General features: G+C 36.9%; 3 protein-coding genes and 1 long non-coding RNA gene across 4 annotated transcripts; 1 reads left to right on the top strand and 3 right to left on the bottom strand.

Moving 5' to 3' along the window:
• Positions 1 to 11: 11 nt before the first annotated feature.
• Positions 12 to 3,895, bottom strand: LOC121775518 (probable sugar phosphate/phosphate translocator At3g11320). Its single transcript, XM_042172597.1, has 4 exons — positions 3,009 to 3,895; positions 1,754 to 1,857; positions 1,412 to 1,640; positions 12 to 492 (listed from the first exon to the last, which is right to left on the bottom strand). Exons 1-4 carry the CDS (start codon positions 3,456 to 3,458, stop codon positions 346 to 348), a joined length of 930 nt encoding a protein of 309 aa, XP_042028531.1. The 5' UTR covers positions 3,459 to 3,895; the 3' UTR covers positions 12 to 345.
• Positions 3,896 to 7,535: 3,640 nt separating this feature from the next.
• Positions 7,536 to 8,037, bottom strand: LOC121774042. Its single transcript, XR_006044901.1, has 2 exons — positions 7,996 to 8,037; positions 7,536 to 7,900 (listed from the first exon to the last, which is right to left on the bottom strand). It is a non-coding gene; the product is annotated as an uncharacterized LOC121774042 (long non-coding RNA).
• Positions 8,038 to 13,649: 5,612 nt separating this feature from the next.
• On the top strand, positions 13,650 to 14,164 carry LOC121773652 (histone H4). The gene has a single exon (XM_042170551.1). The coding sequence runs from the start codon at positions 13,724 to 13,726 to the stop codon at positions 14,033 to 14,035; it is 312 nt and encodes a 103-aa protein (XP_042026485.1). The 5' UTR covers positions 13,650 to 13,723; the 3' UTR covers positions 14,036 to 14,164.
• Positions 14,165 to 15,019: 855 nt separating this feature from the next.
• On the bottom strand, positions 15,020 to 17,561 carry LOC121774081 (cation/H(+) antiporter 15-like). The gene is made up of 2 exons (XM_042170998.1): positions 17,291 to 17,561; positions 15,020 to 17,219 (listed from the first exon to the last, which is right to left on the bottom strand). Exons 1-2 carry the CDS (start codon positions 17,510 to 17,512, stop codon positions 15,063 to 15,065), a joined length of 2,379 nt encoding a protein of 792 aa, XP_042026932.1. The 5' UTR covers positions 17,513 to 17,561; the 3' UTR covers positions 15,020 to 15,062.
• Between the last annotated feature and the right edge of the window lie 74 nt (positions 17,562 to 17,635).

Here is a 17,635-nt window from a genome sequence, read left to right as displayed (position 1 = left end):
GGCCACAAGTATATAGAACTTTGATTTCATTTCACTAATTGACTGATGTCAAAAGAATTAGGTATAATAACATGAAGTGTCAGAGTTGAGGAAAGAATTCAGTGAAAGACACAAAAAAAAGATCTGATTTAGTAACCGAGACTGAATGCAATAAAAACTCCTACACAGCTAATTAGGAGATGGTTTGTTGGTACTGTTTGGCGCCCTCGCCCATGCCTTCCGGGACAAAATTTCATACGCTCCCAGCACAGCACCGATACGCACTGAATTTGCTTCTATCAAATGCTATCACCTTCTTCACATCACAAGACAGACGGTTATAGTTCAAAGACTTTACGTGTTCCTTCATTTAGTACGCTTCTTGGCTTCACTGTACAGGATGACGCCCAAGACTGTTAGTGAGTATCCAAGCATTCCAGTGACAGAGACGGGGTTCTTGAAAATTAATATGGAGACTACAACCGCCACTGCGCCTTTAGCATTCCCAAGGACCTGAAAGAACCCATAACGAAATTAGCAACCAAGGTTTCCCATCATTATAAACAAGGAATACAGTAATCGAAAGTTAAGGATGCAATATATATGTTATGTCAACCAGTCTCAGATAGCCGGCAGAGCACAATGACAAGGCCAAGAATCTAAAAATAATGTGTTTTTACCAAATAATTCACTGAGAGCAGTCGAAGCTTTTCTGTACATTTTGAAGACGTTCATGACATGCTTAGATGAAACTGAACCATAAGTTTCTAACTTTGCATGTTCTGGTTTCCATGCAGTAGATACCAAGCATTTAAGCATAGCCTCAGCATTTTATAGCCCACATTTAATGGTGGAACTAACTGTTGTTCTCCACAACCAATTCAAATTTACATCTAAAGAGCCTCATGATTGAACTGAGCGACTAACATAGATAGTACCTAACATGCATTTACAGAACTAGAAAGGTGCACGTAACACGAAGGAGTGAATATTGCCAAATGTAGTTTATATGAATAATGAATGGATAGCTCAGAGAGCAGAGATTTAGATTAGAAGAGAATAACTGATTCAAACCAACCTCAGGCATATTATTATCCAATTAAATGAATAAAGAAATGCAAAAAAATGTTTTTGGAGGTATATGCATACGTTTCTCACAATCACAGTAAACACAGTGACATATATCATATTGTTATTTCATTTTTTGCTTCAAACACAGCAATCACTCCAACCTGTCCCATTAACTTTCCAATTCACTACCCTTGTGGAAATGGGAGACTAAAGGTTAGTTGAAAACAAAATCAGCCAGTAAAAAAACAATGACTTAAAACAGCAAGAGTCAAGATCAACCAACAGGCAAATTGATAAAGGAGACGATTTTTTGACATGATAGTCGTAAAATGGTGGAGTTCTTTTACTGGGAAAGAAGTACCTGAAGAGTGAGGGCACTGGTGTGCTTCGTGACCAGGAAATTGGTCAAATTTACAAAATAAGCGAGTGCAGAATTGAACAGCAATAACCATATGATTTTGATATCCTCTCTTGCTAGGGCCAATGTGATACCAACGACATTTTCTTCCATGACGAGTGTTACGGGAAGTAGAAATACTACAGCTATAGGAGCCATGTAGAGGAGCAAATTCATAGAATTCAGTTTTTCCCTTCAGACAGAAAGAGGGCTATCAGAATGTGTAAGTGATAATAAATCACATAATTAACTTAGCAATTATAAGTTCACAAAATTACATGGTAAACCATAGTATAGAATTATTACCCTTCAGAAGAAAGCAAAATACCCTGAACCACTGATTTGAGTGCCCTTGCAGCTGTAGCACCAACACACATGATAAACCCAAACAAATGGAAACTAGGTTCACCCTACATCAATAAAGAGGTAGATAATTAGAACAAAATTATGTGTCACTAGCACATAGTAAAATGAAAAAAAGGGTAATTGGAGCATTGTGCCGAAAAAATTTGTATCGAAATTAGAACAAACATAACAGGCAACCCTTGCTTCAACGAATCTCTCATACAAAATGTAAAAACAGAAACACCATCATCTTAATGGCCCCATAAAATTGATCTCAATCTGATCCAGTGAAAGCAACCTCCACCAGCAAAGAATATAGAATAGCCCATGCTACAATATACGGCTTTAAATACACAAAGTACCAAAGAAGTAGGGGTGTGCATTCGGGTTTCGGTTCGGTTTTTTGCCAAAACCGAACCAAAACCGAATTTAGTTCAAAATCCAAACCGAACTGAACCCGAAAAACCGAAAACCGAAAAAACCGAAAACCGAACTTAAAAAACCGAAAAACCCCGAAAAAAAACCGGAAAATCTGAAAAAAATAAATATAATATAAATATATATTTATATATGTGTATTTTATTTTATTTTATATATACTAATAGAATATTTATATATAATATAAAATTAATAATACATATAATGTATATTATATAGTAGAATATATTAAAAGAATATATATATTATATATAATATAATATATTAAATTAATAGAATATATATATAATTCGGTTTTTCGATTTTTTTCTTCGCCCGAACCGAACCGAACCGAAAAACCGAAATTTTTTTATTTTTAAAACCGAACCGAAAAACCGAACCAAATTTCAAAATTTCAGTTTGGTTCGGATATTCGGTTTCCGGTTTTTTTGCTCACCCCTACAAAGAAGTACTGTAAATAGACCAACATCAGTTTGATGGTAACACCAAAAGAAGCTCTTTTTCCCTAAATGCAAAAGAGGGGCATTTGAGCAACACATTCTAAACTAGCATAACAATTCTTTAACAGATGCATTGCAACACTTAACACAAGATTATTCTTTTGCTCATATTTTCCCCATAGAACATCACCAAATCCCAGCTGCCTAACACAATCAATGCATCCAATTAACCCAAGTAGGCATATCAATCCAATAATCCATATAAAGAGGAATCAAAAGGCCAAAAACACAAATCAAAATTAACCAAACCACAATTCAATCAAAGCAAACAGGCATACCCCACTCGCGATGACAACTCCAGTAACAACAGGAACCAATGTCAAATAAGTCAACCACGCCTCCCTCTTGAGCGTCATCAAGTAGGCAAACACCGCAGTGAAAAACGGCGTCGTGGCGCCGATCGCCTGATTGAAGCTGACCGGCAAGTACTTGAGCGAAATGTTGCCGCTGACAACGGAAGCGCAGAAAATCAAGCTGAGCGCCGAGATCTTCATGAACTGAACCCTAGATCTTATCGTCTGCATCGGCACCATCTTCATCCACGCGATCGCGATGTAGCTGAGCAGCGAGCACGCCGTCATGTGGCACATCGTCAGGAAAATCGGGTACTTGAAGCCGTAATTGCTCAGCAAATACTTGTTCAGCAGCAAAACCCCAATGTTCGACGAGTACCACGACGCCACCAGCCCGATCGTGAACAGCCGCCCCTGAGACTTCGCCGCCACCATCCTCGGCCAATTCAATTTACAAATACCCCTATTTATTAATCAAATGACCGGAAATTATACAATCCCCAAATCCTATCGAGTATCGACGAATTTCTACGGCGCGGTTTACTGAAAATCCAGCACGGATCTAATAGGGCTCAATAAGGAGAAAACCGACGGACTAAATCGAAGGGATCTGAGTTGCATTGGTGGTGGAATCGTCAAATTCAACGGCTCAGATTCAGCACCAAATCGTCAACACGCAAAAAAAAATCAAAATCTCAGAAACTCTTCAAGCTTATACCTTAAACGAATGTTGAATTGCACAAAAATGGAAATGCTAAACTGTGAATATAGCTGAAAATGGAGACGAATAGCGCGTTGTGTGCGTGTGTGTGTGTGTAAGAGAGAGAGAGAGAGAGAGAGAGAGAGAGAGAGAGAGACGACCGACGAAGGATTTGATTAGCAGAGGGTTTATTACTTTATTAATTTGATTAATTAGGAATAATTAGTAATATACTAATCATAGATGGAATAGTTTATTTTTGATATTGGAAAATTCGAGGAAACGTCTTAACATGTGGAAAAATACAAGAGAATTTGACTTCTACGTTGAAATTAATATTGGGGTAATTAAAATTTCGATCGAGATGTTAATTGTTTATTGAGGAATTGGATGTGGACTTGCCATTTGCCTAATTGCTGTTAGGCTACGACTATTGTAGGATTTCAAATTTCTAATTATCTTTAATATAGTTAATGAAGTCTAGTTAACGTACTAATTAGTAAGTTAAAAGATACCACAAATAATGAAATACTCACTTATGTTAATAAACGGTTTCTCTTTTATCTAATAGGTCAGGGATTCGAATAATCTTGGGAATAGAATCTCGCATTTTATGTGATGATAATGCAGTGATCATTAAGTTCATTTGGAGCTCAAAACAAAATGATTAACGTTATTAACATAAGAAAAAGAAATTAGATTTTTTAGTTGAGATGTCAAAGTTGAGGTAACTATAACAAAACAAACAAACAAAAAACTATTAAGAATGTTTTTAATGCAATTAAATAAGTTAATTTGTGTTTTATACCAAATGTTTTACCTTTGTTTCAATTTAGTACAAAAAGTATTAATTTTAAGTATTTCATACAAAAAGTTACATTAGTGTTTTAAATTAATACATTCTGTTAAATATTTTAAACACCATTAGTTAGTTTATAATTTGTCCAACTTATCATCATAATAAAAGAATAATTAGAGATTTAATAAAATTAATCACTCTAAAATATAACAGTCAATATCAATTCTTCGAGTAAATGATCGTGGTTTAAAAAAATTTTATCTCTCAATATACTCTATTTTTATTGTATTCTTTATAAAACACAGTATAAAATAAGTCTATATTTCATATTTACAAAATGGCTAATTTGAACTTCAAACAGTCAATAAGTCAATATTTAATTTTTATAAAAAAGATTCAATATCTTTTTAGTTGTATTCTCCATTGTTACATGAGAAAGATTCGACAATAAAATGCAATTCGCTAATTTGATGGTGAAGAGATGTCATTTTTTTCTATGTGTTTTTCATTTTTGTGAGTAATAAAAATAACTGTGTTTGAAATAATTAATGGAAAGTTTTAATTTAAAACTTTTTGTACAAATTTGAAACATTGATGAAAGTTTTTGTATGTATGATGTAATTGGAAGTAACGGTGTTAATAGGGACTTAACGGAATGTATTATTTTGGAACACTAAATAAACTTTTTGTGTGAAATATGTAAACTTAATACTTTTTGTATTAACTTTAAACAAAGGTAAAATATTTTGTATGAAACTTGTAATTATCCTCATATATTATTGTTGATGTCAAAACTAAACCTAAGCTCAAATGAAAGCGTCCTAAAAAATAAAAAATTAAGTTAGTTTGATAATTTAGGAATGCTTTTATTTGTATTTTAAATTGAGTCTTGATTTTTATATCCTTAAAATTAAGTTTTTTTAATAGATATCAAATGGAAATAAAATAAAAATGATAAATCGTATGTTACTTACGTAGATGTCGTCTTTTTCGACTGAAATTACACATGATTAGCGGAAATTAATTTGAAAAAGTTACTTGAAAATCCAATCGCGTAGCCAAGTTAAAATGAACTAAAAGCTTGATACATATAGTTGTCAAACTATATACTTACATTTTAAGTTGATGCACATAACCAAAATTTAATTAAACTAACAACTGAAAATCCAACCTTGTTAGCCGAATAAAAAAATTAAAAGCTCGATAGTTGTCTAACAAATTTTTAAAATTGATACACCCAACTAGAATTTGATCAAAATTCAATAATTTATCTTATGTTCTTTACAATATTATAACATAAGTCATATTAAACATATACTATTCACGTGTCACATTTACTATTTAAGAGTTGTGATACAAGACAAATATAGGTGGCTTCACTCTCATCTCTTCAACCTTATATATACCCAACAATAAATATATTTTCTACACATTCAACTTAGTAATTTAGTACTCCCAAAAAATCAAAATGGAAGCAACATATCTCTTCGTCCTTGCCATCTTGTTCATGCACGAGGCCATTTTCACACAATGTGTGGAAGAGAAGCCCTTCTCTTCCACCGTTGATTCTCTCTCCGATCAGCCACCGCAATCACATTTTGATGATCAGAAACGAGGTGGCCTGCGCCCGCCGCCGCCGCCGGGCAGAGTTTGAGATTTGTTGTGGTCTAGGGCTTGAGTTTATTGCAAAATTAAATAAAACATAAGTGTTTGTAACTGTCTATGAATGAATGTTATAAACTAAATGATTTTTCCAAAATTTTTCGAGCCAATTTTTGTCAGAGTTTTTTACAGTTCTGGTTTTGGAAAAACCCAACTTGTTAACAAGCTACATGGTTCTGGTTTTGAACCATGAACTGGTGGTGTTGTGACGGTTGAGGTGGTTTCCAGCAGGTTCCAATTCGATACAGATTTTTATTTTTTTTTAAATATAATATTTTCTATGTTTTATTTTATAAATAAAATGTATAAAATCAAATTGAATAATACAATGAATAAAATAAATTTAAAGCAAGGCAATGAGATTGGAAAGTGAATTCATTGTCAACCCAAGATGAGATAAATAGTAATGAGAATGAATGAGATATGCATAGAAAAAAATAGAGAAGAAAAAGTTCATAATTTTAAAAAAATGAAAAATCATATTTAACCAATTTTTTGAAGAAACCGATGGTTAACCGTTTAACCACCGGTCTCTATAGAAACGCTTAGTAGTATATAACATATATGCACACGTATATGAACATAATCGATCTAAAAAAACTGAGATTACATTTAAAATTTATGTATATTTTTATATGTAAAAAACAAAGTTTGACATATTATTATATCAAGCACCTAACTTTAAACTTATATAGACACGATGTGGAAATAATTTTATGTTAGTAACATATAATTTCATTGTTTTCGACTGAAATTGCATATGAAATAGGATCCACTTGTCAACTATTTAATGGTGTATTATAAAATGTAGTATGCAAATGTATGAGGTAATCCCTTACGAAAATCGGATACACTTGTCAAATATTCAGTAGTGTATTATAAAATGTAGTATGCAAATGTATGAGATGATCCCTTCCGTTTACCGACCGCATTCCCAATATTTACCACAATTTATGTGGAGATGCATTTGAAATTTTTGAATGTTTGGATGTTTGTGATTAATGATCGATCCAACTACCATATACACAAACAAATATAGGTGATTTGAGGACTAAAAAGATGCATTTGAATGTTTGAATATATTTAGGACTTTAGGTCCTCTACAATACTATACCATTAAATATTATCAAACATATATTATTCACGTTACACATTAATATAAAAGTATAATTAATTCAAATATGATAAATATTAGTATATATTATAATCTAGTGAATTATAATTAAATATTAAAGTTGATAAATTATTTACAATAATAGTATTATATAATTAAATAAACGAATTATTAGTTGTTATTAAGGAATTGGATGTGACTCTTGATCAGCATAAAAAGACAATTTGGTAGGCCCAATACAAGGCAATAATAGTTCTTATCTCTTCAACATTTTCATATTCTACACATCCAACATATGTATATCATCTCCCAAAAATCAAATGAAAGCAACCTATCTCTTAATCCTTTTCATCTTGTTCATGCAAGAAGCCATTTTCTCACAACGTGTGGAAGAAAAGCCCTTCTCTTCTCTCTCTAAGGGGCTTCCGCATTCACATTTTGCTGATCTCAAACGAGGAGGCCTAGGCCAGCCGCCGCCGCCGCCACAAGTTGCCAGAGGTAGCCGATGGAAGCGGGATGTGCCTCCGGCCCCACCGCCGCCGCCACAAGTCGCCAAGGTACTCACGGGCCGAGGTTAGGACCACCTCCTCCGCCGTGATTTGCTGTCGCCGAAGGTTTTAATTAAATTAGTTGCAAATTAAATAAAACCAAGTGTTTGTAGCTATGTGTTACTATCTATCGATGTTAGAGAAATTACCTATTTGTATCCGCGATTAATTGTGCTCAACCTCAAGACATGGAAAGGAAATTAAGCGAAAAGGTTGTTGATTTTCTATCTTGTTTTTATAGTTTTAAATTATACGCGAATAGGAGTCTCGTTTTTCCATTTTGGTCCGTCCGTGAATATGAGTCCTGATTCATAATTACTATAAATGGTAAAGAGGCTCTCACGTTCCACTAACTCACTCAACTCACATATCATTTAAAACTAATACTACTGTACAAATGAAATTCATATTCCGCTAACTTTCTTCGATCTACTTTTTTTTAATATTTTCAAAAATCCGTGCCGGATATGAATGAAACTCATATTTGCAGATGGATGGAGTATTCCATATGAGTAAAGAAAATAGTTGGACTAATAAATGTAATAAAAAATAAATAAAGAGCTGTCGCGCATTCACATTTTAGTGTCATATGTTTCAACAAATGTTCCTATTTTTTTGGATGATGTATCCGAACACAAATCACACATCTTTTAAAAATTTGTGACATACAAAAAGTGAGGCATCGTATGTAATTTTGTTGGGACGGAGGCAGGGATGTCAATAAACTTAAAACATGTTGGCTAAATTCGAATAGTCTCTAAATTTATATATAGAGTTATGATTGAAAATTTATAATTTAATAAATTTTAATCTGAATATCCAGTAACGTGAATATCCGACTTGAAATTTGATTAATTGGCTCTAAGTCTAACTATTATCGGTTCCTTCACCTTGCTTGATAACCAATTTGATATTGTTTGGTAGTATTTAATTGTATTTCAGTTTATGACTGTTATTAATATAAAGTTCTTATGAATAAAAAATAAGTGCTACTACTATTATTCACTCAGTCTGACTCTAATATAATTGTATTTTGAAGAATTTGGTAGTGCTTAATCTTTGTTGTTTTTCACGTTTTATTGATATAATATTATCAGTGGGCCCAATTTTACAAGGCAATAATAGGTGGCTTCTCATCTCTTCAACATACCATATTTTCCAAATGAAAGCAACATATCTCTTCATCCTTGCCGTCTTGTTCATTTTCACACACTTTGTTGATCTGAAACGAGAAGGCCAGCGGCCGCCGCTGGCGCCAATAGTTGCCGGAGGTACTCACTGGAGGCGGAAGGTGAAGCCACCGCCACCCCCGCCACAAGTCGCCAAGGTACTCACAGGCCGAGGCTGAGACCAGTACCAAGTATTTGTAGGTGTCTTACTATCTATGAATGTTAGTAGATCCGTAATTAATTGTCTTATTTTGGTTCGACTCGAAGTTTTAAAAATGTAAGGAAAATGATTTAAAAAGTTTGTGATTGCTTGTCTTACTTTTATAATTTTAAATAAAATGTGAGTAAAGAAGTTAGTTGAATATGAAATCTATATATTAAATGTATTATATATGTTATTTGATTTGTTTATTCTATGTTATAGAGAAAATGAACAAATTGAATTTTGATTAGTTAAAAATGTAATAACATCTGCAACTCTAAATAATACTCTGTTTTTTAAAAATAGAATTTCTTTTACTTTTTAGTCCGTCTCCTAAAAATAAAAATTTTCTCTCTCTGATGAGGTGCACCCACTTTCCACTAGCACTCTTTTCTTTCTATCTTTCTCTTACTTTACTAATTTTGAATTAAAAACTTGTATCGTTTCAAAAGTTTTTATTTTTAAGGGACGAATGGAGTATATATTATAAATATTAGTATACTTTTTTTATAAATAAAAAATACATAGATTAATTAATAATTAGTTTGATTTTTATTTGGGCTAGTCTGAAATCTCAGTATTTAGGATTATAAATTTTTAACTAAAAAAAATTAACCTGGAAATACTAAAATACAGTAGCATATTTCAGGCAGAATAATAGTACTACTAGTACTAGCTTTAATTTCTTGATTGAATAAAAAATTAAAAATAACAAGTTATTGGATGGTAGTACATCTAATTGGCCTTTTACTTTAAATTTGTCCATCTTGATAGGACAAAATATATATCCACGGACCACGAAGTTAATAACTAATCTGCCGACATTGACAAAAATATTTCAGTAGTTGGAAAAGAGGGAAAAAAATTGGTTTCAAAATAATCGATTATGAAAAAAAGAGAGGAATATTTGGTTTTAGGCTTTAGCCTTCTCTAGCCCCCAACAGGTCAATGAGTAAAAAAAATGCAACTTTATTAACTTAAATTAACCATTTTGGTTAAATTTGATTATGTTTTCAACTCCAAACGAGAAAATTCACAATAGACGTTTTCTTGTAATAGGAAATTACTTTAAAACTAAGACATTATCTACTTTTTATCTCCAACCACTACCAAAAAAAACTTGATTGCAAGCACAAATTAAATTTTAATCACATGTTGTGTTTGCAAAATCTGGAAGAATTACGAGCACAATTGCAAGCAAAATGCAAACTAGGTGGTTGAAAATAATTTTTACGAGAACTACTCGAGCAAGTTAATTATGCTTGCTAATTTGCGAGCACGCGGTGACGAAATGTCTACGTACATCTTCTCAATTTCCTATTCGTCAATTACTATCATTTAACTCATTTGTGGTGACGAACTATATAAACTCTTACTTTAAAAAAATTCAATTTTTCATTGTTTTAAATTGCGTTGACAAGGGAAGATTCGAGGAAACGACTTCACATGGATATTGTGGAAAATACAATTACTTGGGTGTGGACTTTTCAGCATAAATTGACAATTTGGTATGGCTTAATCGTTATTTTGTGTTTTTACTTATTTTTCTTCAAGGCATCTCTTCAACCTTACATATATTATACAAATCCAACATATGTATCAATACCATCTCCCAAAAATCAAATGAGAGCAACATATCTCTTCATCTTTTTATCTTGTTCATGCAAAAAGCCATTTTCACACAATGTGTGGAAGAAAAGTCTTTATCTTCTCTCTCTAAGGGGCTTCCGCATTCACATTTTGTTGATCTGAAAAAAGGAGGACTGCAGCCGCCGCCGCCACCAAAATTCGCCTTTGGTCCTCGCAATGACCCGCGGGTGAAGCCACCGCCGCCACCAAAATTCGCCTTTGGTCCTCGCAATGACCCGCGGGTGAAGCCACCGCCGCCGCCGCCGCCACAAGTCGCCACAGTGAAAAAGTTAGTTTGATGTGAGGTCTATTTATTTAATGTAATAAAAAGTAGGTAAAAGAGTTATAATATTGGTATTTAATGATATTTGAGTTGATTATCATTAATATCTTTACTTTATATATATTTATATATTATAAATATGAAATCCTTATGAATAAATCTCTCTCTCTATATATATATATTAATTAGTACAGTAAAATATTTAGTTTGATTAGTTTTTTGGAATAGTCCTAAATCCAAGCTTAGGATTGTAAATTTTTAATTAAAAATAATAATCATATTTTGGGCAGAATAATAGCTGATTTATTGACTGAATAAAAAATATACCCACAGGGGGCGGACGTGCATAGCCCGTCGCCCCACTATAGACCGCCCCACCCATCGCCCCATTTCGCCCCGCGGCCCCCACCATCGCCCCGCGATCGCCCCGTAGGAGGCGATGCCTCTACCGCCCCACCCTCGCCCCATTTTTCTTGTCCGCCACGGAGCGGACGTTTGCTGCACTATAGACCGCCCCACAATAGCCCCAAATTTTCGTCCGCCCCATTCTCTCCTATAGTGGATGCTCTTAGCTTGCCATGATAAAGATCTGTATTTGATTTTGGATTATATTTATTATTATTATTATTAGAATACAAATATCTTTTCATTGATTTTTATCTATCATTCTTTCATGTAGGTAATATATTATTATTATTATTATTATTATTATTAAAATACAAATATCTTTTCATTGATTTTTTATCTATCATTCTTTCATGTAGGTAATTTTTCCATCTTTAATTATATATACTATATACGAATATAAAGAAGATAATTATATAATGATATAAAAGAAATATTCATTGGTTTCAAATATTGGTTTGCCCTTATTCATGACTAATAGGTTTTGTGCTTGTGAATATTACTAAAAATATAGTGGATTCAAACCCAAAAATTATTTTGATCGTGAATTATAAACAAAACGCTGCAAATTCAATTTTAAAAAGTACTAATTTTATGTAAATTACATTATAAATAAAATAAGGGAATTCACAACTTAAAAGTATTGGTTGGAAAAATAAAGTGCTGGCCTCAACGCATGCAAAAAAATAATATAAAAAATAGATAAGCATGCACTAATCTATTGAGAGCAAGAAACTTTGTTAAAGAAAATATTCCACCATCCAAACTCAACCATTCTAATTTATTCTCCCCCAAATCGGATAAACCAATAACCAAACTCACTAATGTAGTTGATTATTAATGGCCCACTTATTTAATTAGCTAAATAAACACTAAAACCCATTTATGTTATAAGATAACAATTTGTGAATAAATAGTACTACTTATTAAGAAAAGATTGATTTCAACGGAACTCAATTTCTACGCAACAAAGTTAAACCCCACACGGTTAGTATTATTGGGCACAATATTTTGCTTCTCCATTTACTCAACTTTAATATTAATTTCCAAACATCTTATTCATCAAAATCATCTACTTCATCTTTTCCTCACTTTTTATTTATGAATTCCTCGTAGAATATTTCCCCACATCTTTATAAAAGCAAACACACATTAAAAATTTCCCCATCGACTTCTCAACTAAGAAGACATTTCACAACTTGCTCATCGAAATTTTACATAACTCAAAAATTATATACTGCATTTATTATACCTTCGTGATGTTAATCTTAAAACGATGATTAATAACAAAGATGGATAAATTAATTAGCCATAGAAGTAACGCTTTGCTTTGAAGAAACTACTATTCTCAAATTTAACTAGTTTTAAAATAAAATTAGTTAAACACGCTAGAATATTTCAAAATTATCGGAGTTGGCACACACATGGCAATATGTTCGAACCAATCATAATTACAGAAAAAATGGAAAATAGTAAAATTGTAATCAGCTCAACACACCACGTGATAATATGTTCGCACCACTAAATTTTTATTCCCTCAACAAGAGCTAGTCCACCTCATATTACCAAACATTTATTCATTAAAATCTTCCACTTCATCTTTTTCACACTTTTATTTATAAATTCCATGTAGAATATTTCCACACCTCTTTAAATAAAGAAACACACACTATTTTTTTTTAATTTCTCATGGCTTCTTCTTCTTCATTTCCAAAAATATATTCTTGGATCAAAGACCTCCCACCAATCCACCAATGGGAAACCCCTTCCAAATCCATCAACCTCTTCCCTTCCTCCACAATCCACCCCTCTCCCTCTCCACCCTCAAAAACTCCAAAATACCAAAGCCAAAAGCCAATGCCAATGAAATTAATATTTTATTGAAATTTGTATCATTAAACGCCACATCAGCTATCCGAAAATCATAATATTTAATTCCAACCGTCGATCTCATAGATCTTACGGTAGAAAACCAACACCACAAATTCACTCAGATCGCCATCTCATCCGTTCATCACCACCAAATCCAACCGCTCAAAACATTTCCGCCAAATCCCCAAAAATTCAAATCTCCCTCCTCTCCCCCATTCCTCTCGCCTTCAAAAACCCCTGAGAAATCGAGATCCTCACAACACAAATTACATCTCCTCAACTCACCAAATTCAACCACAAATCTCTCTACGTCGAAAATGTCTGGGCGCGGCAAGGGAGGCAAGGGGCTGGGCAAGGGCGGAGCGAAACGGCACCGTAAAGTGCTCCGCGACAACATCCAGGGCATCACGAAGCCGGCGATCCGGCGCCTGGCGAGGAGAGGCGGCGTGAAGAGGATCAGCGGCCTCATCTACGAGGAGACCAGAGGAGTTCTCAAGATATTTTTGGAGAACGTCATCAGAGACGCGGTGACTTACACCGAGCACGCTAGGAGGAAGACTGTTACTGCGATGGATGTGGTTTACGCTTTGAAGAGGCAGGGACGCACGCTTTACGGCTTTGGCGGCTGATATTTTCTCTAATTTTTTGAAATTCTGCTGTGATTTTGATATTTCTTAGAAGCTGAAATCGTTGATGTTTGTAGATCTGCTATTTTACTATCTTAATTCATCTATGGAAGAAATATCTTGTTGGGGAAATGGCTTTGTTATTTCACAATTTTAATATTTTCCTTGTATTTCATTTTTTAGTTATGTATTTTTCACTAATAATTTCTCATTTCGCCTAAATATGCACTGAAATCTTATTGAAATTATTGTACTAAAATCTGATCGAGTGGTGGAGCTTGAGATGAAGCTTTCCATTGCAATTTGCAGGAACAGCCTGATCAGTCAATGGATGATAGGTTTGATTTCTATTCTCTCTCAAATAGAGTAGTGAATTGTTGTTTAAGGTTGGATCCATTGCTGTGTGATTGAAGAATGATGAAATTGGGGATCGGACAAGCTGCTGCTATTGTAGATTGTTTGATGAGATTAATTTGTAGCTACAAAATGTCTTTGATGTGCAGATTGTTTTTTACATGAATAATTGAGGTTCTTTGCTGCTTCAAATGTGAATCAGTAAGCATTGGTAATATGATGATCACATGTTTTGATGTGTTGAAGACAATAATTTGGGGTTTTGAATTATCTTCCCGGATTAGGTAAAATTGTTGAGTCGAACTAAGCCTGAATGTCGTCCGACTTCTAGTAGTAGTATACTGTATGAGACAAGAATGGACATCTAAACAAGCATGAGTTTTTCTGCACTAACAACTTTTATTAAAAAAAGTGTCAGATTATATTGAATGGGCTTCAATAGGTTCATTTCTGTATGTGATCTTTGCATCTGCAATTCTTGTCTTGATATTGTTAAACTTTGTTAGGATTGATGGTATGAAACAGTGGGATTATTCCAATTTCCATCTGATGTTTTGTGTCATTCATGAAACTGAGTTTCTGTACAAAAAGGGTAAAAAACTGTGTGGATGATGTTTGGTGTGATTCATGAATTTTTGATTTTCTACAAAAGTATGTACAAAAAGAGATAATAAAACTAGTAATATCCATGTATGGAATCCTTTCCTTGCTTCATCACCCGATTAATGAGCTTTCCCCCTCTCATCCTCTGCTGCTGCAGCACCAGCACAGATGCTGTGCTCCCGAAGTCCGGCGCCGCAAGTATGTCCCCGACAACGCCGAGCTCGGGGCACTCGCTCCACTCCCCGAGGCCCAGCAGTATCTGGGACTGGTGGTTCCTCCCCACAATCAACAAGTCAAAGCAGTTCTCAATCGCCCTGAGGGATGAGGCCAGCCCCACCCCATCCTTCACCACCTGCTCCTGATAAACGAAGTTTTGGTTCTCGATGTTTTGATGCCTCACCTCGTCGATCAGGGAGTTGTCGTGCTTCCGCTCGCGCGCCGAATCGCAGCCGTAGAGGAGGTACCGGATCACGGTCAGCGTCGCGTTGTCGTGCCCCGCGATCCTGGCCCCGTAGCAGAGCGACTCGGCATCGTCGGCCCCGCCGATGTAGATGACCGCCACACGGTACACGAACTGGCTGCTGAGGACGGACAGCTGCCCCGTGAGGATCCCTCGGTCGACGAGGATCCCCACAGAGCAGGGGGCGTGCTCGAGCACCTTCACGTTCATGCTCTGCACGCACTTGTTGATGGACCCGATGGATCCGTCGATCTCCCAGTGCTTGTGGAAGGGGAGGATGATCACCGTCGCGCTCTCGTCGATTGCCACCCGGAAGATGTCGTCGTGCACCGTCTGCAGCGGCGACACGACGCTGAAGGGCTGGATGGTCACGCACGTCTGGTTGTAGAGCTCGTACTGGCGGAGCGCGCTCACGATCTGGTTCGACCTCACGCTGTTCGGGTCGAGCGACCGTGTCGTCTGGTGCGAGACCAGCATGCCGGTGATCCGGCCCACGACCTCCTCGAGGACCACCGCGACAACCCCTATCGGGCTCATCTCGGTCGCGTTGGAAGCTTCGAGGAGGTTGACCATCGTCGGCACGTTATCCTGGTTGTGGATGCAGAGCAAGATCCGCAGCCCGGCCTCGTGCTTCGAGTGCTGGATAGTCCTCCGCTTCGTGGGCATGATCCGCCGGGTCGGGTCGTAGAGAAGCCGGATCAGCGGCGTGATCACCGCCATCACGCCGACGACGGAGATCACGCTGAGGGCGAACTCCTGATCCGTAAGGATCCCGCCGTCGCGCCATAGATTGAACATGAGGAGCTCGGAGATGCCCCTCGCGTTCAATACAAGGCCGACGACGACGGAGTCTTGTAGCCCGATGTTACAGAATCTGGAGGCGATCATAATGGCCAAAATTTTAGTGATGCAGCAGGAAGTGATGACAAATGCCAAGATTGCAAAGCTCCGGAGATTGATGGTGAAGATGTTTGTCTTGATGCCACTTGTGGTCAGGAAGGTCGGGTAGAGGAACTTCCCGATAGGGAGGTCGAGCTTCGAGATCATCGGGGCGCCTAAAGGCGGCCCGTCCGGGGTGATGAAGCCGAGCACGAGCGGCCCCAGCATGAAGTGCTGCCCGATCACCTCAGTGATGAGTCCAACAATGAGAATGCAAGTGAAACAGATGAAGACATGGTTATGCCCCAATGGCTTCCCTGCGGGGATTTTCTTCACTAACTTGAGAATCTGAGGCCTAATGATGAGAACCATAATGCAGACGAAGAGGAAGGCCGATCCGAGCGATTGGACCGATTTCTTGACGTCGAAGGCGGATTGGAGCACGCCCGCCATGGTGATGAAGAGGCACATCCCGACGAGGTCGGTGAACATGGCCGTGGAGCTAGCGATGCGGCCGAGGTCGGAGCTGGCCATCTTGAGCTCGATGAGGAGGCACGAGACGTTGGCGAAGGCGGTGAGGCACTGGGCGACCCCGAAGAAGGGGAGGGCCTTGGCTAGTGACTTGTCCATGGCGACATGGGTGGAGAGGAAGATTGTCAGCCACAACGAGAACACGAGCGTCGCCAAGATGGCCGAGAAGCCGAGCACCACAGCCTGCCTCTCCGGCCTGACCATCATCCTCGTGTCGGTGCGGACTCCGATGGCGAAGAGGAAGAACATGATGCCAAACACGGCCGCGGTCTCGAGCGTGAGCATGCTTCTGGCCGGGAACAGGATGGACCCCAAGATGCCCTCGTGCCCGAGCACCGAAGGTCCGAACAAAATGCCGCCCTGCGCGGGGGGAAAAACATGAATCAGTAATAATTCGTTACTATCTCCGGTCCTCCGGGGAGGAGGCTTACGAGGATTTGCGCGACGATGGAGGACTGGCCGAGGGGGCGGATGAAGATTTCGATGAGCAATGAGGCTAGGGAGATGGCGGCAAGCTGGAGGAGGATGAGGGGAAGGGAGAAGTTTAATGGATTGCGGCTGATCAAGATTCCGAATGTGGCAACGTTGTCTTTGTATTGACAGACGATGTTTCTGTTTCCTTCGGCTACGTTTCCTGCCATTGTGGGATCCATGCCTTTGTCTTTTTCTTCTTGTTTTTCTTCTTTTTGGATGAGTTTCTATACTATTTGGTGGCCATTTTGTGATGGATGAAGATGGAGGAAAAGGGGATGAAATGAAGATTGCATTCTTCTTCC

Source organism: Salvia splendens, chromosome 17, assembly GCF_004379255.2.
Source record: "Salvia splendens isolate huo1 chromosome 17, SspV2, whole genome shotgun sequence".
NCBI lineage: Eukaryota > Viridiplantae > Streptophyta > Magnoliopsida > Lamiales > Lamiaceae > Salvia > Salvia splendens.
Note: the sequence above shows the minus strand (reverse complement) of the source record. Positions and strands in the feature narration are given on the sequence as shown.

Coding starts and splice junctions, on each gene's coding strand:
- LOC121775518 (XM_042172597.1), bottom strand. CDS start 3,458: ATGGTGGCGGCGAAGTCTCAGGGGCGGCTGTTCACGATCGGGCTGGTG. Junction 1,641..1,753: donor ATTTTGCTTTCTTCTGAAGG/GTAATAATTCTA, acceptor TTCTGTCTGAAG/GGAAAAACTGAATTCTATGA. Junction 493..1,411: donor CCAGTGCCCTCACTCTTCAG/GTACTTCTTTCC, acceptor GGGTTCTTTCAG/GTCCTTGGGAATGCTAAAGG.
- LOC121773652 (XM_042170551.1), top strand. CDS start 13,724: ATGTCTGGGCGCGGCAAGGGAGGCAAGGGGCTGGGCAAGGGCGGAGCG.
- LOC121774081 (XM_042170998.1), bottom strand. CDS start 17,512: ATGGATCCCACAATGGCAGGAAACGTAGCCGAAGGAAACAGAAACATC. Junction 17,220..17,290: donor CCATCGTCGCGCAAATCCTC/GTAAGCCTCCTC, acceptor CCCCCCGCGCAG/GGCGGCATTTTGTTCGGACC.